The 27,863-nt window shown below is 44.4% G+C and overlaps 1 protein-coding gene across 1 annotated transcript; it reads left to right on the forward strand.

Moving 5' to 3' along the window:
- The first annotated feature begins 2,409 nt into the window (after positions 1–2,409).
- LOC110221831 (interleukin-9 receptor-like) lies at positions 2,410–27,863 on the forward strand. The gene is made up of 7 exons (XM_078152622.1): positions 2,410–2,499; positions 2,888–2,999; positions 3,910–4,086; positions 5,464–5,603; positions 6,051–6,267; positions 20,212–20,317; positions 21,156–27,863. The coding sequence occupies exons 3-7, from the start codon at positions 3,924–3,926 to the stop codon at positions 21,433–21,435; spliced, it is 906 nt and encodes a 301-aa protein (XP_078008748.1). The 5' UTR covers positions 2,410–2,499; positions 2,888–2,999; positions 3,910–3,923; the 3' UTR covers positions 21,436–27,863.

Below are 27,863 nucleotides of genomic sequence, written 5' to 3' on the forward strand. Positions count from 1 at the left end.
TTGCATCCTTTCTTGGGGCCTCAGTTTCCCCTATATGCAAAATAAAGGGGTTGGATTAGGTCAGACCTACACAACTTGGCGGTAGGTAAGGGCCAAAATTAAAATAGACTAAGCTTCTTCGGGCCAAAGATAGGTTAGACTAGAGACAGACTGATGATGGTGGGTTGCTGCAGGTCACGTGACAGACTGGAGAGAGTGCAGACTGGCAACTCTACACGTTTCAGGGTTGCCTGAAATCCTTTGGCAGGCCTCAAGTAGACCGAAGGCTATCTGTTGTGCAGGCCTGGATTCGATGATCCCTAAGGTCCCTCTCTGTGTGATGTAAGCTCTGTGAGACTAGGGAATGTTGCTCTTTTGCCTAGCACTCAGCACAGTTAGTGTTCAATTAGTTTTATTGCTTAGTTATCCCTTCCACATTGAGGAGGAGAGGGGTGTGGTGCCTTCAATCTGGAAAATCCAATTAAATTGTTTTTGGCCCTTTCTTCATACCAGAGAAGTCTGAATTTTTTATTTTTCTTTTATGGGGTGTTGACAGTACCTTATTGTAAAATTTGGGTTAAGTATTTGGTCATAAGCTCTGTGTCATCTGTTAGCCTTTGGGTGTTGTATGCCACTTCCACAAAACTCCCCTCAAATTGCCATTTAATTTCTTATGCCGACCTGCTATGTATTGAAACCTTGATGGGGAAATTGTGATGTGGAAGGAATAACTGTAATTGAATTGGACAATTAGACTGGGAGGGAAAGCAGCCATCCTCTCCCCCACTGGGGAGGAGATGAAAGAGGAGAACTTGCTGATGAATTTCAGTGGGTGCTGGATGGTTAACTAGCTGTCCTTCAGAAATCTAACCATAGTAATGTAATGATGGTAGCTCACATTTATGTAGCGTTTTGTTGCTTACAATGCATTTTTACATATATTATCTCATCTAATTCATATATGTCCTGTGAGGTAGACAGAGTAGAGATTATCATCCCTATTTTGTAGATGAGGAAATTGAGGTTTAGAAAGACAGAGAAATGGTACCTCCCAGGCTAAATAGCAAGTCAAGCAGCAAAGTTAGAACTCCACCCTACAACTGCTGATTCTTTTTTCTGGTGTGCGTCCTACTGCACTGTTCTGCCTCTCTGCTGTTCTCTGACATGAGGTGGGGTACCATGTGGGAGAACTTGGTGGTTGGTTGCCTAGGAGTCCATTTTGACTAGAACATGAAGGGCATGAAAGGGAGTGGTTCGAGGAGAGGCTGGAATGGAAAGTTGGGGCTAAATTGTAAAGGGACTTGAATGCCAAGGTGAGTGAAGAGTTTTCATTGACCCTAGAGGTGTAAGGAGCCAAGGAAGTTTTTTGATTGGGGGCCTGAGACATGATTAGAGCTATACTTTAGGAAGACTATTTTGGCAGCTGTGTGAAAGATGGACCAGCAGCTTCCTCCTACTTTCCTCTTTGTGTTGATAGCACTTCCATCCTTCTGGTCACCTAGGGTCTAAACCTTAGGCACATTTGATATTCCTACTCTCATCCTCCCTCCCTCTCTACAAACAATCTAATTACATGCATACAAGGGGCTCAAAGAAGACGATCTCTAATGTTCCTCTCTGCTCTACCCATTCTACCTCCTTGCGTGTGTCTGCTCCTCTTGGGGCCATCACCAGTCATCCTGACCTATGTCTTGCCACTGGACTTTGATGACTCTGGAGGAGAGAGTGAGGCTGATTGACTCTGCCTCACTTAAATCCAATTCACTTGCAAGTCAAGACATCACTCTCTTGATGTCGTTGGTGCTTTTTGAGAATGAAGGACGAACAACAACGACAGTCTGCCCCTCTCCCCTCACGTTGCCACTCCACTAACCCCAGTCTTCACACCTCTCCCCTAGATTACTATAACCACCTCCTAGATGATCTCCCTGCCATCAATGTCTCCCTTCTCCAATCTCTTCTTTACCTCCTCTTCCTCCCTTGCCTACCTCTAGTCGAGCTGGACTACCAGCTGTTTCTTGGTCATATGCTGCTATTTCTCCTTCCTTATTTATGCAGGCTGACCCTCAGACATACCACGCTCTCCTCATTTCTGCCAGTTCTAAACTCTCTCTTCCTGCAAGACTCAGCTCAGGTGCCAACTCCTCCATGAAGCCTTCCTTCATCTTCCCAGCTCAGAGTCTCTCTTCCCTCCTCATATTTTCCCAGGGCAGTTTGTTCATCTATATCCTTTCCCCCATCACCTTCTATCTTTCATTCCCTTTCTCTGTGTACATTTAGTCCTCCTATTAGATTGTAAACTCCGGAGGACAATGGTTGTTTCCTTTTTCATCTTAATAGCCTTCAGAACCAAGGACAGTTCCTTGCACTCAGGGAAATGCCTGATAAATGTTCATTGAGTTGAAACAGTTGTTTCTGTTTCAGGGCCATGTTCCATGGGCATTTCTGGGAAGAGAGCCTGCAGTGTACAGCTTTTCACCTGGTTCTGTGTGGTGTCCCTTAGTGGAGGGGAAAGAGGAGGTGAGGAGCTGGGGTGGGGTGGGGTGATCTAATTTGCACTCAGGTGCTGCTGCCTCTGGAAGCTAAAGGTTACCCCTTAGAGCCCTTCCTCCCATCTTCCTTTTATCCCATCCTCCATTCCACAGGAAACTGTGGCATTTTCTAGAATCCTTCCTCCATGGCCTGGCTCTAACTGGATTGAGCCCTTGGTTGCCTGGTACTCTTCAGGCTTTGAGGGTGGAGGGAGGAATTTCTTCCCCATCATATAGCTCCCCAGGGCTCCTATCTCAGAACTGAATCTCAGGCAAATAGGACCCTCTCCTACCCCTGGAGGCCAATGAAGGAGTGTCAGAGAGACTAAGACACCAGGTAAAGACCAAATACTCTTTCTGCTCCCTCTCTACTGCAGCTCAGCAACCTGGAGCCTTGACCTGCCTCAATAATTACATAACTACAATCCATTGTAGTTGGACTATCACCCTGCCAAGACAAGACAGAGTCCATCAGCTCCTCTTCACCAGGTAAGGCCTAACCAGGCCCATAGAAGGGGGGAGAGTTCTAGCCTTGACCTTGGGGAATATTGACTTATTGGCCTGGGCACCGGTTTTAGGGAGCATTTAGAAGGGGAGGATACTTTCTCCCTCCTAGGATCCTAGGACAGATCCAGGGCCATTAAGGACAGCTCCTAACTTGGCTAACTTGGCTTGGTTAGTAAATGTTACCAGCCAGCGAATCAGCAAGTCTTTACTGAGCACCTACTACATGCTTCGTGCTAGGTCATGATTTCTGGGTGTGTATTTGTGTACGTATATATGCATATATGTATATATGTAAAGCCCAGCTCTAATGCTACTTTCTCCAGGCAGTGGAGTGTTATCAAAGGAGAAGGGTTTGAATTCTGGCTCTACTATTTCCTACCTGCATGACCTTGGACAGGTCACTTCTTCTAGGCCTCAATTTTCTCATTTGCAAGATGGAGTTGTACTGGATTGTATCTAAGCACCCTTCTAAATCAATTCATTGATCTCTCCATCTCCTGCATTCTCACAGCACTTTTTCTTGTCCCTCTTTTATGACCCTTATCATATGGTAACTTGTATTATAGTTATTCACATCCATGTCACATTTCCCTCTCCTTTAAGACTTTAATCTTCTTGAGGGCAGGAACCATGTCTCATTTATTTTTTATATCCCTTTTAATTGAAGGTCAGAAGAGGAGATCAGCATAGGCTGGAGTATCAGGGAACATTTTTTGGAAGAAGTAGACCTTGGGGACTCATAGGTTTGGTGGAGGTAGAGAGGAGGGGTTGTAAGGGAAAGGCCTACATCCTAGAATCAAAGATGAAGAATCCAGGGACATCTGTAATTCTGTTGAGGTAATATCCCTCTTACATCTAACTAGCCCACTCCTTCCATGCTTGTGCTATGTAGCAACTTGGAACCACATGAAAACTACAGCTGCATCCTCCAGATGGGTACCTGCACTAGAACTCCCACTAAACAGAATACTGACAGTATTTGATGAGTTCACCATCAGTTTCCATGGCAGCATATCTGGAGTGGACCTGGTGTATCTGTTGGACCCCAACTATCTGCCCAGGCAGAACAGTGAGTGCTATCTTACCCCAGGATCAGAAGGATAGGAGTAGGAGTACTGGGTATTCCAGGCAAGGAAATTTTCTAGCCTTCAGGAACAGTGATGTGTTAGTTGCTGAGTGTGGTAGCACATTACTGGGGGAGGCTGAGGCTGTAGATAGCCCGAGTTTGGGAGTTCTGAGAGTAGGGCTAAAGTTGATTGGATGTTGACACTAAATCCAGCTTTAAAAAGGTAAATCCCAGGGGCAGCTAGGTGGCGCAATGGGTAGAGCACCAACCCTGGAATCAGGAGGTCCTAAGTTCAAATCTGACCTCAGACACATAACACTTAGTATCTGTGTGGCTTTGGGCAAGTCACTTAATCCCATTGCCTAGCCAAAAAAAAAAAAAAAGGTAAATCCCTAGAAGTGGATGGCCAGATTGTCTGAGGAAATATGAACCAGCCCAGAATGGAAAAATAGAGCAGGTTAAAGCTTCCATAATTATCAGCTCTGGGATCAGGCCATAAGCAGCAACTGTGCTTGGCTGAGATAAGAAGACCTGGTCTCAAACAAACAAAAAACCAAACCCAATCCCAAAGAAACACAAAGCACTGATATGTCCAACATGTCAGTGGGTGGCTAGATCCAAGGAAGATGGGCTTATGCTCCTTGAAAGAGCCACATTACAGCCTCTTAGCCTTGATGCTTTATGTTCACATCCTTTGAGTTTAGGAAGATGCCAGGGGGCTTTCTTATCACCCAGTGTCTCTACCTGTCCTGCTTCATTTTGCAAAGAAAGACTTAGAGTTAGGAGCAAGTCTAGGGTCTCTGTTCAGAATCAGACAGGAGCTCAAGTTTTAGAGTCTAGAGCAGACACAGTTGTATGTACCTTGGGAATGGTGGGAAGTGATTAACAACTTGTCAGCGGAATGAGGGAGCATGACCCTCTTCTAGGCCCTTCCGTTATGGAGGTGGCTCTGCTGGATGACCAGGAGCCACTACTTCAGTGTCCACGGAGGGATCGGACAAGAGAGAATCAGTATGATCGGCAACAGGAAGGATTTCAGTTAGATATAGGAAAATCAAAAACTTCTACAATGAAGGGATCACATCACCAATGGAAGCCTTAGAGCCTCCTTTCCTTAAAATCTGCACAAAGGGCACTGACCAGCATTTTCCTGCTCAGTTCCTTCCCTACTTGCCGACTCTTTGATCCCAGTCTCCTATCTGGCACCCTCTGTCCCTGCAGGGCTTTTGGAAGGTGGGACTGGATGGGGGACATACTCCTTATCTGAAAAGGGCCTGCCTACCCCTGCTCAGTTTCCCCTTCCCAACCAAATAGTCAGACGCGGCCACAGGCAGCCTTCAGATCCCAGGCCCAGATTCAGCTGGGTTCTTTCTGTTCCAGTCAAGCTCGATCCTCCCTCCAACCTGCAGAGCAATGTCAGCTCTAGAGGCTGCATCATTTCCTGGAACCCTCCAATCGAAGAGCTGTACAGGTCCCTCAGCTATGAACTGGCCTTGAGGCAGCCTGGGGAAGCCTGGGAGGTAAGGATGCTGACCTAGACGTGTCAGCATCCCCCAATTTCCCCAGCTTGGGGAGCCTTTTGGGTGGGGGTGTCTCTGACATAAGCAGTCTTTCCTAGCCTCTCTAGCCTGCTAGACCAACCCTAATATCAGCATCCTCATTCCCACTCTTCCTTCCCCCTAAGCCTTTCTTCAGCACCCAAACTGCATGGTACCTGACGCAGAGAAGTGGGCATGGCCCCAGCCCCCTGCTGTCTAAAGGCTGCTGACCCAAGACAGACATCCTGACACAAAGGCCCAGGAGGCCAAGACTATGATTGCTATAAGGCAGGAATGGTCTGGGAGATACTCACATTCCATACAGACTGGGCCTGGGGGGGGTTATGGGGGCTTGTGGAGGCCCAGGATCCAGGCTTTCTGCCTTGAGCTTCAGATCTGCCTGTTGACATGTATATGAATCCCCCACAGCGGGCAAGACATAAAGATCACATTGCGGGGGTAACCTCGGCCACCATTGAAAGCTTCGAGTTTGGTCCTGGCTTGACCTATGAGGCCCAGCTGCGCTGTCGCCTAGGCTCGCAGGAAGTAGGTGAACCCCTGGGTGATGAGGAAGACGTTTTCAGCTATAGGAGCCAATGGAGTGAGTGGAGTCCAGTCCTGCAGTTCCAGTCTCCCAGCTCTCTAGGTAGGTGAGCTGCTATTGCTGTCCTGGGAGGCTTCCAGCTCTCTGGGAGAGCTGCTGAGTCTCCCTTCTAACCAGTGGGAACAGGGAGAGCTTCTGTTTTCTCATAAACTTCCTGGTGCAGGTCCTGCATTCACCAGAGAAGAATAGAACTCCTTTCACCCACTCAGAGAGGGACAAAGTCCTTGTGCCTAAGCTCCCCAGCTTTCCCTGGCTGTAGGGGTAGGGGCATGGTCATGTTGGTGAAAGAGACAGAGTCAGAATCCAAGTTTCAGAATCCAAGAACTTATTTTTTTAAGAATGTTTTTATTTGGGGGGCAGCTAGGTGGCGCAGTGGATAGAGCACCGGCCCCGAAGTCAGGAGGACCTGAGTTCAAATGCGACCTCAGGTATATAACACTCACTAACTGTGTGACTCTGGGCAAGTCACTTAACCCCAATTGCCTAAATAAAAATAAAAAAGAATAGACTAGAATGGTTTTATTTTATTTTTTCTCAATTGCATGTAAAAACAATTTTTAACATTTTTTGGTGGTGAGGTAATCAGGGTTAAGTGACTTGCCCAGGGTCACACAGCTAGTAAGTGTCAGAGTCTAGATTTGAACTCAGGTCCTCCTGACTCTAGGACTTGTGCTCTACTCACTGAGCCACCTAGCTGCCCTCTTAACATTTAAAAAAAATAATTTTTGAGTTCAAAATTCCCTCCTTCCCTCTTCTCCCTTCTCCCTCCTTGAGAAGGCAAGCACTTTGATATAGATAATACATGTATAGTTACACAAAACATATTTCCATATTAGCCATTTTGCAAAAGAGAATATAGAATCCCCCCAAAAAAACCCAGAAAAAAAGTAAAAAAAGTATGATTCTTTCAATTTGTATTCATATTCTTTCTCTGGAGGTGGATAGCATTTTTTATCATAAGTCCTTTGGAACTGTCTTTCAACATGCACTTATTAAGTACCTACTGTATGGAAGGTGTTGTGCTAGGTGCTGTGCATAGAAAGACAAAATAGAAAAACAGTCCCTTCCTTCCAGGAGCTTACATTCTAATGGAGGGAGAAGGATATAACATGTAAACAGGTAAGTGTATACATGAAAACTTGCTGAGGATTAATGAGAACAGGAAAGTCTTCTTGTCTAGGATGGCACGTGACCCTTGCCTTGATGGACACTAGGAAGAGCTAGATTACTTTCCAAGCCTTGCCACTGACTTTACCTTGGGCAAGTCACTTCCCTCAGAGCGCCAATTTTCCGATCTGTAAAATGGGGTGATCTCAACTATAAGGTTGTATGGTTTCTCCTCCCTTGTACTGATGCCTTAGAGTTTCAAGTTAGGAAACTTCTAGGACCACAAGTAGGACAGATCTGGGTATTCTGTTCAGAGACAGTTATAGCAAGGTACCCAAAGCCATTCACTTCCTTTTGTTTTTACCAATTTTCAGCATCTTGAACATGGCAAATTAGTGTCCAGCATACGTGTAAATCCTCAGCAAAAGTTTGGTGATTATGGAAGTCAGCTTTGTGTTCATGGAGGACAGATCAACAACACCCCTTCCCCCCCCCACACCTTACCTGTCCATCTCTCCCGGGAAGGCCACAGCCTGGGCCACCTTACTGGAAGGTGGTCTCATCTAAGTGTACACAGGGCGATCAGGGAACCCCCTGCTCTGATGGCCTGGGGCGCTTTGCATGGTGGGCATGTGCACTCTGGCTCCATGGGGATAGTACACACAGGCTCTGGCTCAGCAGATTAGGGAAGGGGGTGTCCCCCTGTTTACAATAAAGTCATAGGACTTAGAATTTTACAGAGTGAGATCCACAGATTTTAAGTGACTTGTCCAAGGTCACACAGCTAGCATTTTAATGATGCTTTTACATTGCAAAATGCTTTACAAATATCTCATCCTCACAGCAAACCTGGGAGGTAGGTGCTGTTATCACCCTCATTTTACAGATGAGGAGAGTGACTCAGGCAGAGATTAAGGGACTTGCCCAGAGTCTCCCAGCTAGTCCTTATTAGAGGCTGGTTGTGGAATCCAGGTCCAGTGCTCTGATCTTGAGCTGTGCCAAATCAAATCTCAGGACTGAGATCTTGACTGAGAATAATGTCCTTTCCACTATACCCAGCTGCTTCTCAGTGTTTATGGTCTGGCCTCAGGGCACTGCCAGGCTTGCTCTTTCATCAAAACCAAGGGATGCACAGGCATCATTCCTTATGGCAGGCTGGACTAAAATAGCCAGAAGCACAAGGCTCATACCCAGAATAATAATAACACCAGCACTTTTTAATGGTTTACACATTATTTTGTCAGGCAACAAACATTTATTAAGCGCCTGTGCTAAGCACTGGGGTATACAATGAAGGCCAAAACAGTCTCTGCCTTCAAGGAGCTCACGTTCTAATGGAGGAGACAACACGTAAACCTACTAGGTGCAGATGAGCTAAATAGATGGATGGCAGATCATCTGAGAGGTCATTAGCTAGCAGTTGGGGGAACCTCACCGTAATCCTACGGGCTTGATGATAAAAGCACCATCCCCATTTTTTGGAGAAGGGAACTGAAACTAGGAAAGTAGGAGTGGCGGTGTTAGAGCTAGAAGGTAGCCTCGACATTACTTAGTCCACCTCCTGTCCCCCCTTACCCATGTTAGAGATGAACAAACTGGGGCTCATGACCGCGAAAGGACTTGCCTGAGGTGATCCAATCAACCAGTCAACCTGTAGGTAGTATCAGAGCCAGAACTTACACTCAGATCTTTTTTAAAATTCAATTTTTTTTTTCAAATTAACAAGCATGTATTTTCTCTCCCTTCCATATCCCCTCCCCACCTTGAAAAAAAATAAACTCTTGGAACAAACATGGGCAGCTAGGTGGCACAGTGGATAGAGTGCTGGGCCTGGAGTCAGGGAAGATCTGAGTGCAAATCTGGCCCTCAGACACTTACAAGCTGTGTGACCCTGGGCAAGTCACTTAACCCTGTTTGCCTCAGTTTCCTCATCTGTCAAATGAGCTGGAGAAGGAAATGGCAAACCACTGCAATGTCTCTGCCAAGGAAACCCCAAATGGGGTCATGAAGAGTTGTGCATGACTAAGACAACTGAACAGCAGCAGCAAACAGGCATAGTCAAGCCAAACACATTCCTGCATTGGCTATGTCCCAAAATGTGTTTCCTCCTGTATCTTGAGTTCATCACTTCTCTGTCAAGAGGTGAGTAGCGGGGGTAGGTAGGTGGTACAGTAGATAGAGTACCAGCCCTGGATTCAGGAGGACCTGAGTTCAAATCCAGCCTCAGACACATAACACTTACTAGCTGTGTGACCCTGGGTAAGTCACTTAACCACAATTGCCTAGCCAAAAAAGAAAAAGGTGGGTAGCATGCTTTATCATCAGCCTTTTGGAATCATGGGTAAACCACTCAGGTCTCCTTACTTCAGATTCACTCTTCACTACCCTCTCTAGATCCTGTTTCTACAGAGTTGGGATTTTAAAATTTGGAGCTGGGATCATTTAGCCCAATCCTCTCATTTTACAGGGAGACGAACTGAGGCACAGAGAGTGGGGTGACTTGCTCAAGGCCCCATAGTTAGCAGGAGAGCATAGCCACAGTTCAAACCTATGGTCTCTGACTCCAAATCCCATGCTCTTTCCCCTAGACCACAAGCCACAGAGGTCAGTTTATCAGTTTACACTGCCATGTGTAACAACCACTGGACCCTCACCCAACCAAGTTCTTTGGTTCTCCATGTGGGGCTGCTAGTTGCTATGTTCTCAGCCAGTACCTACAAGAAACTGTAGCTGTTCTCACTGCACTTTTTCCCTTTCCTTGTCCTTTTTTCTCCTTGTTCCTTTTCTTTTCTTTTCTTTTCTTTTCTTTTCTTTTCTTTTCTTTTCTTTTCTTTTCTTTTCTTTTCTTTTCTTTTCTTTTCTTTTCTTTTCTTTTCTTTTCTTTTCTTTTCTTTTCTTGGCAATTGGGGTTAAGTGACTTGCCCAGGGTCACACAGCTAGTAAGTGTCAAGTGTTTGGTCCGAGGCCAGATTTGAACTCAGGTCTTCCTGACTTCAAGGCTGGTCCTCTATCCACTGTGCCACCTAGCTGCCCCTGAAACTGTAGCTGTTGGTACTGCCCACAAGTTGCAGAAGGGAGCATTCTTGTTAGAACTATGATTCACTCTCATCTCTTCATGTTTCCCGACCTGATTTCTAAGAGGGCTTGGCTTTGGCTGGGCCTCAACTCTGCTGAAGGCTCTAACTCCCCAGATATTCTGGGTGGGTCAGAGCTCGGGAATGGGTTTGTGTGCATTTCTGGCTGCGGGTGGTAGTGGAGGCAGCAAAAGCTCACTCTGCAGAGAGCCCTGAGAAATGCCCTGTTTAGTGCTGACTCTGGTTCAAGGCTGCAACAGGCTGACAGTTGACTTGAGCACAGCAGCTGGCCTTGGCTGATAAGGACCACTCTGGGCCCCTCTGCCCACCAGGTGTATGAGCCGGGGCATAAGCACGGGCCCTTGGCCGGGTGGTTGGTCACCTGCTGTAGGAGAATGGCCTCTCTGTGGGGCTTGTAGACACAAAGAGCTGTCTCTCACGAAATCCTTAGAGTTCAATCCTTAATAAAAGGATTTGTTCTGTGAAGTTCAGATTCAGTCAAAGGGCTGCACTTGAGAGCCTAGAGGGCCTCAAGGCTGCAGGTTCCGCACCCCTACTTTAGACTGATGGAATGAATCAGTGGCTCCATTTGGCTGCCTCCACATATGGTTACTGAGAGCATCTTTACAGGCAATGGGAGACTGTGAGGAGCCCACGCTCATGATGTATTTTTGAGCTGATGCTTAAGTAACGCAACTGCTAGATCTTAAAAGACCATGAGTGCTTCATTGTGTCAAAATAGAACTTATTCAAGTCTTGGCCCAAGACAAAATCTTGCCAGAAGTTCATTAGCTCAGTTTGAAAAATTGAGAACCTTACGTGGTGTTTTACAACCTCATTTTACAGATGAGGAAACTGAGGCACAGTTAAATAACTTGTCTAGTGTCTCACACCTAATAAGTATCTGAGGTGAGACTTGAACCCATGTCTTCTCCATTCCAAATCCAGTGCCCCAACACCCCATGTTGCCTCTCCTAGACTAGTCGTCAGAGACCATGGTTAGACTCCCAAATCCAACACTTTGTAGTTCTATGACCCTGGTAAGTCCTTTAAATTTTCTGAGTTTCAGTTTCCCCATCTGAAATACAGGAACAATAATATTTGCATTACTTGCTGAGCAGGTTGTTAGGAAGAAAATGCTTTGCAAAGTCCTATGTTTGTGTGAGCTATTGTTTATTATTATTATCATTCTCCTGTTTAAGAAAAGGGCAATTTAAGGAGACAGGGGAATTGGGTAGAGGGAGGAGGGAGACGCCAGGAACAGAAGATAATTGGAGGGAGGAGGATTTGCTCAGAAGCCCCTGAGAGCTGCTCGTTATGCCATGGCATACAGCCAGGAGTAGGTGTCAGGGGCTGACTGCAAGCTGGGGAGGTGGGGCCTTGGAACTCTCCAGGATACAAAGGCAACGGACTGGACAGACCGGTAGATGAGGCCCATAGAGTAAAAGCCCTGGAGCACCTCCATGAGCAGCCCTAACTCTAGGGGTATTGATCTGTCTCTAGGTCCACCTGAAGACTGAAGCCTTGGCTTCTCATTTTTGCCTTCTGGGTGGGGAGAGCCTTCCAGGGGCAGGGGGAGGGGAGCAGGTTTTCTGGGGCCTGAGGTGGAGAAAGCCTGGGCTGTGACTCCAGCCTATCAACTATTTGAGCTTGGGAAGGGAAGATCCAGTTATTCAGTCGCTCAATAAGAATTTATCAAGCACCTACTGTGTGCCAGGTACTATGCTAAAGGAGATGGGATATAAAGAAAGGTAAAAGACAGTCCCTGCCCTCAAGGAGCTCACCACCTAATGAGGGAGACAACAAAAAACCACTATGTAGAAACAAGCGATAGATTACACAAATTTGAAATAGTCCAAAGAAGGAAGGCCCTGAGAATTTCAATTAATGGGATCATGGACTACATTCCAAGGGACCTTTAAGATCATTTAGTTCAGTCCTTTCATTTTATTAGAGAGGGGTAAACCAAGGCCCAGAAAGAATTAAGTGATTTGCTAAAGCTGCACAGCTAAATGGGGCAGCTAGGTGGCGCCGTAGTGCACAAAGCACTGGACTGGGAATCAGAAGACTCATCTTCCTGAGCTCAAATCTGGCCTCAGACACTTCCTAGCTGTGTGACCCTGGGCAAGTCACTCAACCCTGCCTGCCTCAGTTTCCTCATCTGTAAAATGATCTAGAAAAGGAAATGGCAAACCACTCCGGTGTCTTTGCCGAGAAGACCCCAAATGGGGTCATGAAGAGTCAGAAATGACTGAACAACAATACAGCCAATAGTAGAATTGGGATTTGAACCCAATTCCCTGGTTCCAAATCCAAAACCCTTTTAGGTCTCTGCACTCATTTGTTCTCCCATTCAGTTCAATTCAAATTGTTTCCATTCAACTTGGCAAGTCTTTCCTGAGCACCGACAATGTCCAACAATATGCTAGAGTGTGCTGGGGAGACAAGAATCAGAAGACATGTTGGATATGTCCATGTAGCACCTCAAAGCCAAACCTCCCCATCTAAGGCTGGGGATCCATACGGTATAGTGGAGCCAGAGGTTCTGGGTTCTCGTCCTAGTTTACTTTTTAGCCATATGGTTCTTCTTCTTCTTGCTGTTATTCAATTGTTTTCAGTTATGACCCCATTTGGGCTTTTCTTAGCAGAGATACTGGATTAGTTTGCCATTTCCTTCTCCAGCTCATTTTACAGATGAAGAAACTAAGGCAAACAGGGTTAAGTGACTTGCCCAGGGTCGCACAGCTAGTAAATGTCTGAGGCCGGATTTGAACTCAAGAAGTTGAATCTTCCTGATTCCAAGCCCAGTACTCTATCCACTGCCCCATATGGTCCTTAGCAAGTCATTTAACTTCTCTGAATGTCAGTTTCTTCATCTGTAAAATGGGGATCACAACCTCTGCCCAACTTCCCTCAAAGGGCTGTTGTAACCATTGAAAGAGATTATGAAAATGAACGTGCTTTGGAAAATCATACAAATGCCCAGCATTAGCATTCTCTGATTTGTGAGACAAGGCAACCTGCAAGGAATATCAGCCGAACATTTACAAAGTACTTTGTGATTCACATACATTCACATACATGACCTCATTTTATAACCATGGCAATCCTGAGAACCCATACAGATCACTCCGATATTATCTCCCTTTTACAGATGAGGAAATTGAGGCCCAGAGAGAGAGAGAGACAAAATGCCTTACACAAGATCACAAATCGAATTAAGATGATAACGTAAGACAGTAAGTGGTTTGTGTTTAACTGTGTGGTACAGATATTGCATCTCCTCCCTCTGACAAGCTGGCATAATAAGGGGGAAATCTGTGGCTCCTGAACTTCTATTCTCTCATCTCCATGGAGGCATGTCTTCCTCTCCCTTCCAAAAAAAAAAATAGCCCATTCTCATGGAGAACTCTAGAGATAAGTGCAGACTCAAGAGATTCTTACTTTGCTAGATGTCTGCACTTTGCTAGATACTCTAGTAATAATAATAATAATAACAGCTGGCATTTATATAGCACTTCAAGGTTTGCACTTTAAAAGTGTGACCTCTTTTTATCAGCGCAACGACTCTAGGAGGTAGGTGCTATTATTATCCCCATTTTAGAGATGAGGAAGCAGAGGCAGACAGAGGGAAAGAGGCTTATCCAGACACAGCTAGGAAGTATCTGAGGTCATATTTGAACTCAGGTCTTCCTGACCCCAGGTTCAGTGCTATACCCAGTGAGCTGCCCAGCTGCCTGGGATAACACAGGCAAGCCTTAATCGCCAAACACCGGATTGCTTTTTCTCAATCCTCATCCACCCTAGCTTTTCTTTCTGCAGTACACCCTGCTTCTGGGGAATTTTTCCTCTCTTGACTTCTCTGACTACAGGTGATCTCTTTTGCTGTTCCCCATCCTTCTCCTGCCTCTCTGCCCTCAGCCCTCTTCTCTCTCTACTCTTTTTTAACATGGTGACATCATCCACTTCCATGGCTTCAACTACCACCTCCATGCAAATTCTCCCCAGAGCTCTAAACCCGATCTCTAATTGTCTGCTGGACATAACCACCTAGATACTCCACTAGCACCTCAAACTTATTATGTATATAATAACAAAACATAAGAAATGATAATAAAAAGGGAAATCTCATTCCAAATAACTACAAAATGCATAAAATATCAGGAGATCAAATTTTTTATGCCCCAAACTGATCTCAACATCTCCCCGCCTATGCATGCCCTTCCTCCTGACTCACCCATTTCTATTGGTGGTACCACCATCCCTCTAATCACCTGGGTTTGAAACCTGAGTCATCTTTGACTCTTCCCTCTCCGTCCCCGTCTCTTAGCAACTCCTTTCAAGCCTGTTTCCATAACATCTCTTGCATTTGCATCCTCACCACATACCCTTCCACCACCCTAGTCTGAGTCTGCATCACTTCTCATCTTACTGTTATTATTGTAATGGCATCCTACCTGCTTTTTCTGTCCTGCCCCACCCCATTCTCTCCCCCATCCAACCTATCCTTCACAGAGCTGCCAAAACGATCTTCCTTGTGCACAGGTATGACCATATCACTCCCCTGTTCAAAAATCTTCAGGAGTTCTCTGTTTCCTAAAGCATAAAATATAAATTCCACAGCCTGGCACTTAAGGATTCCCACTGTCTTGCTACTTCTTGAATCTTATTTCACATCAGTACCTTTCAGGTGTTTTACAATTTCTTATTTTTTTTCTTTTTTATGATTTTATAACTTATGATTTTTGTAATTTTATAAATTTTGTAATTTTCATGATTTCTTAAGTTTTATGACTTCTTATGTCTTACTAGCTGTTCTTCATCTCATCTCATATTCTCCCACCTTCATTGCATTCCTGCAGATGGTCTCACATGCCTGGTATACCCTCCCATTTTGTCTCTGTCTATTCAGATCCTTCCTTTCCTTCAAGACCCAGCTTAGCCACTACCTCATTCCCTGATCCCCTATTGTCTTCCCGATCCTTCCCTTCTCCAATGTTCCTAGATCACTTTGGATCACTTCTGTGCCCCCATCACACTGTACTTTCTCTCATATTGTATCTTTGCTGCTAGGTTGTGAGATCTTTGAGCACAAGTCTTTTTTACTTTTGTATCTTCGGTGCCTAGCGCAGTGTGTTGCACACAGTAGGCATTTTAGAAATATTTATTGGGTTCAATTCATTGGAAGTCTCCAATTTATCAAGGGGCTGTTCTCCAAAAGTCTTTTTCACCCTCATTTTACCCTCTCCAAATCTCCCTGTTTCCTCATACACCTTTCCCCATAGAAAGAGTATTATCAATTCAATTCAGCAATAACTACTTATTAAATGCTGAGGATACTTTGAGAGGCAGGACCCAGACTTTGCATTGAAGACATTAAAAATGTAATGGGAGAAACAAGAGGTACATAAATCATTATATATTAGATACACAGAATAGATACATGATAACTTTAGTGGGGAAGGCACTAGTGTCTGTAGGGACCAGGAAAGGCCTCCTGCAGAAGGTAGCATTTGAACTGAATCTTAATGCTAAGAGGTAGGTAGGAGAAGACATAGCGTTCTAGATGTGGGGGACAGCCAGAGCAAAGGCCCCTTACCACCCACTGCCTATTGGACGTTGCAAACCAGATACATCTCAGACTCAATACGTCCAAAACAAAACTCATTATCTTTCCTTCCAAACGTATCCCTCTTCCAACCATCCTTCCAATCTCCCAAATTTGTAACCTGGATATCATCACTGTCCTCATTCTCCTTGACCCCACTTACATTGCTGTTTCTACCGCCACAACATTTCTCCCAATTGACCCCTTCTCTTTACTCACACAAGTTCCACCTTGGTTCATGTGTCCATCACCTCCTGCCTAGAAAATTGCAACAGCCTCCTCTTTGGTCTCTCTGCCTTGTCTCTCCCCACTCTAGTCCAATCTACAAGCTGCTGCCAAAATAATTTTCCTTAAGCATAGATCTGAACATAATAATTTCCTTATTCAATCAACTCCAGAGATTTCTTATTGCCCTTAGTTTAAAGTATAAACTCTTCTTTTCAGCTTTTGAAACCTATAACAAATGGTCTCAACCTATCTTTTCGACCTCATTGGACTTTACTCCTCTTTCCACACCCTACAATCCAGCCAAACTGACCTTCTTTGTCCCTCATGCACGACCCTCCATCTCCTATTTGTACTGGCTGTGCTACTCGCCTGGAGTGTACTAGCTCCTTTCCTCTGTCTCATAGAGATCCTCTCTCTCTTTAAGATGTAACTCAAGCATCATCTTTTGTATGACACCTTTCCTGATGCCCTCCATCTGTTAGTGTTCCCCTGCAAAGTTTATATTTGTGCTATATACTTTTATATATACAACATACTATTATCTCCCCTATGAGAATGTAATCTCTTTGCAAGTTTCATGCAAGGAATTGTTTGATTTATGTAATTGTAGCATCTAGTAGCATACCCATTACATAAAAGGTGCTTGAATAAGCACTTGCTGATTGTTTGAAGTGGACCAGTAGTATGAAAAGGGCTGGAAAGGTAGTTGTAGCCAGATGATGGAGGGCTTTCATTAGGTGTACTAGGATAGGGGCAGCTAGATGGTGCAGTGAGTAGAGTACCAGCCTTGGAGTCAGGAGGACCTAAGTTCAAATCTGGTCTCAGACCAGAGACTTGACACTAGCTGTGTGACCCTGGGCAAATCACTTAAACCCAACTGCCTTGCAAAAAACAAGTGGGGAGTGCTAGGATCAGGAATTTACCTTTTATTTGGTAGGGGTGGTAATGGGGGAATTAAAGGTTTTTCAGTTGAGTGACATGATTATAGTGACGTATTAGCTTTGAAGATGTATGACAGATGAGTTTGATCAAGACATAGACTGGAGGGCGGAGAGACCACTTTGGAGATTATTGTGATAGTCTAGGGAAAAGGGAATGAGAGTCTGAACCGGGACAGTTGTGGTGAGAGTAGAAAGAAAGAGACGATTCCAAAATGAGTTCATGACTTAGATATAAAGACTGATATTATGAGCAAACTGGGAGAACAAGGAAGAGTTCACCGGTCAGATTTATGAGAACAGAAGAATTTATGACCAAACAGGAAATAGGGAACATTATGAAATGCAAAATGGGTAATTTTGATTATATTAAAATTGAAAAGTTTTTGCACAAACAAAGCCAATGCAACCAAGATTAGGAGAGAAGCAGAAAACTGGGGGAAAAATTTTTACAACCAGTATCTCTGATAAGGGCCTTATTTCTGAGTCAAATCTATAAGAATGTAAGTCATTCTCCAATTGATAAATAGTCAAAGGATATAAACAGGCAGTTTTCAGATGAAGAAATTAAAGCCATCTATAGTCACATGAAAAAATGCTCTAAATCAGTATTGATTAGAGAAATGCAAATCAAAATAACTCTGAGGTACCATGTCACACCTATCAGATTGGCCAAGATGACAAAACAGGAAAATGAGAAATGTTGGAGATGTGGGAAAATTGGAACACTAATGCATTATTTGTGGAGTTGTGAAATGATCCAACCATTTTGGAGAGCAATTGGAACTATGCCCAAAGGGCTATAAAAATGTGCATACCCTTTGATCCAGCGATACTACTTCTGGGCTGTATCCCAAAGAGATCATAAAAATGGGAAAAGGACCCACATGTACACAGATATTTATAGCAGCTCTTTCTGTGGTGGCAAAGAATTGGAAATTGAGGGCATGCATATCAATTGGGGAATGGCTGAACACATTGTGGTATATGAATATAATGGAATACTATTGTGCTGTAAGAAATGACAAGCAGGAGGCAGCTAGGTGGCGCAGTGGATAGAACACCAGCTCTATTTCAGGAGGTCCTGAGTTCAAATTCGGCCTCAGACACATAACACTTACTAGCTGTGTGACCCTGGGCAAGTCACTTAACCCCATTGCCTAGCTTAAAAAAAAAGTAGTCTGAAAAATGATAAGCAGGTGGACTTCAGAAAAACCTGGGAAGACTTGTATGGACTGATGCTGAGTGAAGTGAGCAGAACCAGGAGAACATCATACACAGTAACAGCCATGTTGTGCAATGAATAACTTTGATAGACTTAGCTCTTCTGAGCAATACAAAGATCTAAGACATCTCCAAAAGTCTCATGATGGAAAATGCTATCCATATCCAGAGAAAAAACTATGGAGTTTGAACGCAGATCAAAGCATGCTATTTGCTCTTTTTTTCCCTTCTGTTTTATTTTGTTTCCTCTGTATGGTGGTTCCTCCTGTTGGTTCTAATTCTTACTTACAACATGACTAATGTGAAAATATGTTTAATAGGAATGTATATGTAGAGCCTATATCAGATTGCACGCCATCTTGGGAAGGGAGGTGAGGATAGAGGGGGAGAAAAATGTAAAACTCAAAAGTGTATGGAAGTGATTGTTGAAAACTAAAAATAAATTAATTTACAAAAAAAGAGACTGATTCAAGAGTTATTGTGGGAGTAGAATAGACAAGTTTTGGCCAAGGATTGGCTATAGGGGTTAAAAGAGAAGAATCCAAGATAGATCTCTAATTTTAAGCCTGAGGGACTGTGAGTATGGTAGTATCCTCAACATAAATAGAGACATTAAGGGATGGGTGATACTTTTGGGGAAAGGCAATAAGTTCATTTTTTGAGCACATTATTCATGGTGGGTGGGCTACCCTAGAAATGCCTGTTTAACCCCTAATAAAACTGAAACATTCTATGTCTTTTTGCAATGAAAAGTACAGTAGTTGAAAATAATGCTGTTTCAAAGGAGTTAAGATACTCCTTCCCCAACCTCCTTACCAATCTAAGAGATGACAGCAAGTCAAATATTCATACATCAGGGACTTTGCTGTGCCAGTGCTAATTCTCTATGTTATACTTTCCAAAGCATTTTCCAAATATGCTATTTCACTTAATTATGTAAGATAGATAGCAAAGGTAGACTAAAAACTCCTTGAGGGAAAAAAAAATGAAACTGTATTATGTTTCATTGTTACCCAAAGTGCTTACTATAAGATTGGAACTCCCAAGAGGCTTAAAAGTTAAGTTGATTTGCCCAAAGTTACAAAAATAACTCTATAATAATGATAGCTCGCATTTTATATATTATTTTACCATTACAAAATTCTTTGCATGTTATTTCATTGGATTTTCACAATACCCCTGTGAGGTTGGTATTGTAAGTTTTATTATTCCCATTTTATAGATGAGAAAACTGAATCTAAAGGGAAATATAAGACACATGGCTAGTAAGTGGCAGATTCAGAGTTAGGTGGTGCACCGGTGCTGGGTCTGGAGTCAGAAAGACTCAAATCCAGCCTCAGACACTTGTTAGCTGTGTGACTCTGGTCATGTCATTTCACCTCCGTGAGTTCATCTATAAAATGGGGATAATAACAACACCTACCTCCCAGGGTTGTTGTGAGAGTGAAATGAGATAATATTTGTAAAGTGATTAACATGGTATAGTAAACACTATACAAATGTTAGCTGTTGTTATTTATAAACTGCTGAAAATGCTGTCAATGCTCTGGGGGAAAGCCTCAGTTCTCCTGCCCTACTTATGGCAGTGCTTGAACCCAGGTCCCTAAATTTCAAGTCCAAGACGCTTTTCGCTACGTTCAATGGTGTTGCTAAGATGACTTTATTTATAATAAGATATCTGGCCATCGCCATCTGAGGCTTCAGTTCTTGGATTCATCTGTTCATTTTACTGGCCTTGGGGGGAAGGATCATTTTCCCAGAAGATCACCTGACAGTGCTAATGGATTGGTGGTTTGCTGTCTTCCAGGTATCACTTCCCTACCCCAAGAAGGCCCCATCAGCACGATCATCATTTTCGCCATCTTCCTTTTCCTGATCAGCCTCCCTTACATCCTTTTCAAGCTATTTCCCAGGTAGAGGATCCCAGAGGAGACTGGGTCTAGCTTTCCCAATCACAGTCTATAAGAATGTCCAGCCCACCCCACTTTCCTGCCCCTCACTTGGGAGACTATTGACAGCAGACTGTCTACCTGTCCCTTCCCAGGCCTCCTGCCACAGATATTCTTGGGGAAGGAGAATCTTGACATTCCATCAATTAGGAGATTGGAGTTCTAAGATGGAAGTCAGAGCCATAGCTGGGAATTCAGACGGTGAGGAGTCTACGTTCTCCTCCCCACCAAACGAATCCCAGTTCTGTGCAATCAAGTAGGGACGATTTGTGGAAAGAGGCAGAGGAGGGGGAATAAGTCTGCCACAGAAAGGAAGCAAATCTCCTTATTGTTGGAGACCTATGGCAAAGTCCCAGGAATTCTCCCTCAGTTAGGGCTCTGCTGTGTAGTGTAATAGAAATAATGCTGGTTTGGGAGACAAAAAGCCTGGGTTCAAATCCTGCCTTTGATCCTTACTATCTATGCGACCCTGGTATCCCACACATATAAGTCCAAAAGTCCAATGGACTGCCTGCCTTCAGAGGTAGTGAATTCCCCATCACTAGAAGACTTCAAACAGAGGTTGGATAATGATTTGCAGGGTTGTGGTGGTGGGGATTCTTGGTCAGGCATGGGTTGGATTAGATAACCTCTGAGCTCCTTTCTGACTCTCAAATTCTTCAAGGATTCCTTGCCTCTCCTTGTCCCTCTGGCCCCTTCCTCCCCTTTTGGGTTTTGCCTCATCCCACCCCAGCTCTCCCTAGTATTCCCAGTACCCCTTGCCCTCACTGATCTTTCTTGCCATTTCTCTGCCACCCTCCAGAGTGAAGAAAACCTTCTACCAGAATGTGCCCTCACCTGCAGCTTTCTTCAGGCCCCTCTACACTGTACATAATGGAAACTTTCAGGTAATCTGGGAAACCTATGCCTCCACCCATCCCCCATGGCCTAGACAGACATTGTTCCCAGGGTTCTTGATGGGCCTCTCGTGCCTCTCTTCCTTATTGGTGGCGTTAGATAATGGAAAGATCATTGGGAAACCCAATGGACCCTTAGGACCATGGACTGGTCACTTCTCTGATCCTCAGTTTTCTCACCCATAAATGGGGATAATAATGCCAATAGTAATAATAGTTAGAATTCATATAGTACTTTAAAGTTTGTAAAGTACTTTATAAATGTCTCATTTGCTCCTCATAACAACCCTGGAAGGGTTATCATCTCCATTTTACAGACAAGGGAACTGCCAGAGGTGAAGTAACTTGCCCAGGGTCACACAGTTAGTAGGTGTCTGAAGCTGGATTTGAACTTGGGTCTTCCTGACTCCAGAACCGGTGCTCTATCCTACTACACTACCTAGCTGCCCCCTAGAAGGGACGTCTGAAAGCCATCTGGTCCAACTGGTACCTGAGCAGAACTACCCTGTATAATATCTCCAACGGTGGTCATCCATCCTCTAATTGATAACCTCTGATGATGGGAAACTCACCACCTCATGATGCAGCCCACTGTACTCTTGGAGAGCCCTGTTAGGAGGATTTTCCTTGTATCGACCTAAACTCTGTGTCTGCAAGTTAATACCTCTAGATCTGTCCTCTGATTGTTTGCTCTGCCAAGCAGAGTGAGTCTGATTGTTTTCCCCACATGACAGCTCCCTAAATACTTGAAGACAGCACCTGGATGCCATGCAGAAGCTGAGAGTTGGAAAGAATCTCAAAGGTTCCTTAGTTAGTCCAACCCAAGAATCACTTCCTCCTAACAACATTCCTGACAAGGCATTACCCGGCATCTGTTTGAAGACTTCCAGTGATGGGGAACTCACTACCTCTTAAGGCATCCCATTAGACTTTTGGGCTGAGATATGTGGGACCCAACATTTTTTCCACAGGAGAGCACCATTTTAGCTGTCAGGGCATCCTGCCCTCTCAGTGCCTTCATGAACCACTTCCTTCTACCTCCTATTACACTGCTTATTCACATTGATCTTGTCTTTCTCTTTCCCAGAGGCCCCCTGCCTTTTTTTTCCCCACATAAACTATCTTCCTACTAGGCTTCTTTCTCAAAGCTAAATATTCTCAGACCTTCAACCAATCCCCACATGGTATGGTTTCAGATCTCACTGTTCTGATGGCCTTCCTCCAGGTTGTCAAGGGAGAAACTGAACACCAATACTCTAGACATGGTCTGATCAGGGCAGGAGACAGGATGACTATCACCTTTCCATTCTAGCTAGACACTATACTTCTTTTAATGCAGGCTAAGATCCTATTAGCTTCTTTTTTTCCTACTAGCTTCTTGGGAGCCATATCACGCTTCTTTCACATTAAGCCTGTCCTCTTCCACTGAGGCCCCCAGATCTTTTTATTTATCCACAAAAATTACCTTCGAATTCTATCTTCCTCATCTTTAAGAAGTCTCTTGTGTGTGTGTGTACGTGCACATATGTGTGTGGGTGTGGGTGTCAGAGAAGAATAGGCCATTGTCTTTACCATTGAGGATCTGCCACAGTCTAGCGCTTGTGATATGTGTATGGTGACTCATAACCAGCAGTACTAGGTATTGTACAATCAGTGACAGATAAGAAATCTTTATTTCCTTCAAGACTCAGCTCAAGAAGCATCTTCTACATGAAATCTTGCCTGATTTTCCCCACTAATGCTCCCTCCCCAACTACCTTGTATTTATTTTGCATATACTTTCCCATGTACCCACGTCTCCGCTTGTAGGATGTAAGCTTCCTGAAGGTAGGAACTGTTTCATTTTGTCTTTGTATCCCCAGTCTTAGCATGGTGTCAAGCAGAGAGTAGTTCCTTAAATGCATGTTGGTTGATTAAAAGAAATGCTCAGAGTCCAAGAGAGAGGACACCTCTTAACTGGTGGGGATGGAGGGGTGGACAAGGAAGAAAACGTAAGATTGGGGCCAGTGCTTGAAGGATTTCACTCATCAGGAGTGGAGAGCAAAGGGAGGACATTAGCAAAGCCATGGAATCAGGAAGTACACATGGACAGTGTGTGTTAAAATGAATGAGCGAAAGTCGGTTTGGTGGGAGCTTTAGAACATGGTTTGGCATTTGTGTGACTGATTGGTGCATGATCCAGTTTGGCCTAGGGGAACCTCACCCCTCCATTCAGATGTTTCTGCTTGTGTTTCAGACGTGGGCCAGATCTGACCTCCTTGGTCCCCAGCTCAGAAGGCAGGGGGCCGTGGAAAGGAGGGTCTTGACCAGAGATGAGCTCTTGGGACTCATATTCCAGGATTCGATTTCTCAGCTCACCTGCTTCCCAATGAGGCCCAAGAGGGTAGATGTCATGGAAGAGGAGGATGCCTGCAAGCCCAGAGGACCCCCTCAGGAGGCAACCCAGCAGGACTCAGAGTCTAAGTACCTCAGTGTTGAAGAACTGGAGACTTGGCGGCTGCCTGGGGTGGTGATAGACAGGCATGGTGATAGTGGTGATGCTGAGGGCCAACCAGACTTCCCTGGAGCCAACCAGGCTAGTTCATTAGCTATGAGATGCCCTCCCATTTCTCTGAAGCAAGTGGACCAGACTCTGGAGAACTGCTTCCCCAGCAATAGTGATTACTGCACCCTGAGTGGCAGTGAGATGCCCCAGGCCTTGGCACCTGCTGGAGAGCTGCAGGGCCCAATGGCCAGCATGGGTCAGTGATTCCCTAATCTCCTTCCAAGGGCCCACCAACATTCAGGTGTCCCTGCCTAGCCAGCACAGAGGACTCCTGGGTAAAAATGTCAATTTTTAGGTGGCAATGGGGTCAGACACCAGGAGTCCAGCAAAGCTTGGTCAGCTCTCCAGGGTCCATAAGTTTCTGCACCTATGAACATTCCCTCACCTCCCTACTGTCTCCTAAAGTGGAGTATGAGGGCCCCTCTCCATCCCTGAAATCCATCCAGTTGGCATCCTGGGCCCAACTCCTTTCTACTCTTCTCAAAACTAATTCAAATGAGTTCAGCTTGATAGACCTTTCTTATGCCGGTGTGCGTAGCACTAAATTCTTAGCAAAATGGACCAAAGTTTCAGCAAGTCCCTGCATCCCAACTTGGGGTCAGTGATCTTGTTCCCAACTCTAAGCCCTGAGTCTTCCTTCCTCAGCTAATTGTTCAATCCAACTCAACTTTCATGAAGCACCTACTGGGGTCAAGGCACTGGCATTGGGGATATAGAGACAAACAAATGGATGGTTTATTCCTTTCGTTTAAGGTCTTGTCTCTTTCACCACTCCCAGTGTGTCAGAGCAAGGGGTGAGGAAGGAACTGTACTGGTTTCATTCCTGACCTTGACCACATCCCCAACCCACAAGCCTTTACACATATGGAGAAGGGGTTAGAGGAAGCAGAGTCGGCAGGTGTCTTGTAGAGGTTTACACCCCTTCGAGGCTGGTGGAGTAGAAAGGTACAATGCTGTTGCTCCCTGAGCTCCTTCTCATAAAACCTTTCTTTCTCTTTCTTTTCCTCTTCTGCTCTCCTATTCTCTTTGTTTTGCTGATCCTTTGGTCTTAGGTCTATCAGTTGCCCCGTCTGGTTTCTGGGTTGTACATGTTGCTAAACTCTATTCTGACTTGTCACTCAAGGCCCCGATCTGCTTCTTGCTCTGAGCCCTCACTGTCCCCTGTCCAGCCCATTCTTCTGCATAGTTCCCTCCAGGACCAATATGGAAGAGTGCAGGAGTTCTTGAACTTATCAGTTATACTATTATCAATATTTCAACATAATTTGCTTACTTTATAATCCTATGTATTTTCTTTTATGCATTTAAGGATGTTATTCCAGGAAGGGGTCCATAGGCTTTGCTGGACAGCCAAAGACATCCGTGAGACAAAAAAGGTTAAAAACCTCTGGAATAATGTCTTTGGAAGACCTAGGCCTTCTCATTTACTAGCTGTATGACTTTGGACAATTCACTTGACCTCTAAGGCCCTATTTCTTCCTCTGTAAAATAAGGCCATTGGATTCTAAGACACGTGAGATCTAGTCCCTTTCTAGGGGATAAATTTAAATGACTCCATTTGAAGGAATTACAGTTTCATCTCTTTCTTTGGGCGAATCCAGCCCAACCTGGAGGCCCAGGTTTGCATGTAATGGGATCTGGCAGCCCATTGTAAGTGAAAGACAACCCCATGTTCATTCTCTATGACCTCTGTCAGTCAGAGGATGCTCCCATCTTGCTCCATCATCCTTTAAGGGTCTCTGAAGGGCGATATCATGGAGTATCAGTCACTGATAGGCTGCTATGGTTCACTTTCAATGATCTGCACCGATGAAAGGGAGCCGTGATCTGGATTATCCAAACCAGAAGAGTTTTAATATGTTCTACTGGGCTTGGAATTCACTGCATATATAGACACAGCAAGAGGTTAACCTTCCCTGTTGTTTTTAAGGTTAATATTAACATGAATTCGCATTGACTGTCACCTGGGCATGGGGAGGGACACAAAAGGTTTGGGGTATGGGAGAAGTGAATCAAAGTCAATTCTCCCAAATGAACATTCAGGAAGGAGTCACCTCTTAGCTCTTCAGCCTGTAGATTTAATAAATGTTATTTTTTCAGTCTTTAGGAGGCAAGGGATGTCAGAAGATCATAGAGCTAGAGGTGACCCATGAGCCATCAAGTCCAACCTTCTTATTTTATATATGGAGTAAACTGACACCCAGGAAGTAAAGTGACTTGCCCAAGATCACATAAGTAGTAAGCATCAGACCTGGATTTGAACCCAGGTCCTCTCATCCTCAGATTACATTGTCCTGGTTAGCTGTGATGAAGGCAGATAAACTTAGACCACGTACATGCAGATTTCATCCAGAGAATGATGTGGGCATGGGAAATCTGAAAGGAAGAACCCCAAGGTTTGGGAAAGAGTAATGATAGAAAAAAAGAACAAGCCAGCTCCTGTACCCCGCTCATGCCATTTGATGTTGGAATAATCTGATAGCAAGGCGATGCTCCCTTTCTTTAGTCCAACTTTCTTTAGTTCCAACTTTGATGGGATGGAGATATCAATGGATGCATACAGATGATCTCAAGTCTTGGGAAGTTAGGGGCCATGACAGCCATCAAAAAAGCACCCTGCATTTCCCACATTCAGCATGTAGAGTCTGTATTTATCAGTACAGTCTAAGTGATGGCAGCTCTTCATGAGGGAATTGTCTTTGTTCAGTTCCTCTCTGGATACCACTGAGAACTGACTTTCCAAGCTTTTGCCCTTTCTGCTCCATGGGAGGTTGGGAGCAAGGGGCTAAAGGTTAATGATGGCCTGAGATATGTGAGGTGGGTGTTTTGATATGATGACTTTATTTATCTTTTTTTTTTAACCTTTCTGATTAAATGTGTAGCACAGGCTCTGGGGCTGCTCTCCCAAACCCCCATTCTCATTGGCAAGCTAAATCCCCAGAGGGTAGCTACCTATTTTGCCTCTCAGTGTTTTAGGGGTAACTCAGGGGGGTTGAGGGGGGTTCTTTAATATTACATAGCTCATGAGCCATCACCAGGGTGCTTCCTCCACTGATTCTCAATTAATATCAATTAGCCAGTCAGGCTTAGCTTTTCAAAATGGGTATTAATAAGAACAGTAAAAAAATCAATCCCCAAATTGGGGCACATTCTCTCTCCAGTGTATATAGAGTCTAGGGGAAAGTGGGTTCAAGCTTAACGTATATGTAGGAAAAGGGAACTCATAGTTCCTGGAAATCTATTTCTCCTTTTTTGTGGGGCCCTCATGAAGTTATCTTGACCTTGTAGAGTCCTGAACCTGCCTCTCTTCAGTGCATCTAGTTTCTCCTTGTTCCGATGTGCTATTAATTATTCTAAAGATGTGCCAGGATACATTTTGAAGTCCAAATCCTCTAACCTTTCAAAGTCTACAAGGTCAAAGGGGAGGAAAGAAACTCTTTGGTTTCCCTCAGTAATTCCCTCTTAAGGTCTTGGCTGGAACTGCTGTCCAGCACTTGAAAGTGCCCAATAATTCCCAACTAGCTTGCATCATTATACAGGCTCATAGAACATGACCAAGTGTTCACAGCCAATCCTAATGTACTTTTTGAGCAGCATCCCATTTCACCGGATGGCTTTTAATCTTTGTCCACTTGTTTAAATAGTTCACTGTCATTGAGTGATTGATTGGTTGAACAGAGGTGTCTAGGCCTTGTTCATATCTCCGCTTGGTGGATTCAGTCTGAGCCCTCTGTAATTATTGAGGTAGAGTATGGTAACAACTCTTTTATAAATGCTTTCTAAAAGGGCTATAATGATCTTGAAGTATGAGAAGATGCATCCCGAGAGGTGGCGAACTATGAGTGTGGAACACACAATTGTATACACTGTCAGACATAGTAGATGTATTAGTTAGTTTTACGGAATTGCTTTTTTCTTCTTAATTTTTTTTTTGTGGAATTGCTTTTTTCCCCCTCCTTTTATTCTTTGTTACAAGGGATGAGTCACTGAGTGTGGGAGGGGGAAGGATATATCTGGAAATGAAGGAGATGTAAAGACAAAAGATCTCAATAAAAATTTTAGAAACAAG

This window comes from Phascolarctos cinereus, unplaced genomic scaffold (assembly GCF_003287225.1).
Source record: "Phascolarctos cinereus isolate Bilbo 61053 unplaced genomic scaffold, phaCin_HiC Scaffold_4;HRSCAF=312, whole genome shotgun sequence".
NCBI classification, from domain to species: domain Eukaryota; kingdom Metazoa; phylum Chordata; class Mammalia; order Diprotodontia; family Phascolarctidae; genus Phascolarctos; species Phascolarctos cinereus.

Excerpts from the sequence above, each read along its gene's own strand:
- LOC110221831 (XM_078152622.1), top strand. The coding sequence starts at position 3,924 with ATGAAAACTACAGCTGCATCCTCCAGATGGGTACCTGCACTAGAACTC. Across the intron at positions 4,087-5,463 it reads CTATCTGCCCAGGCAGAACA|TCAAGCTCGATCCTCCCTCC; the intron begins GTGAGTGCTATC and ends TTTCTGTTCCAG. Across the intron at positions 20,318-21,155 it reads CTTTTCAAGCTATTTCCCAG|AGTGAAGAAAACCTTCTACC; the intron begins GTAGAGGATCCC and ends GCCACCCTCCAG.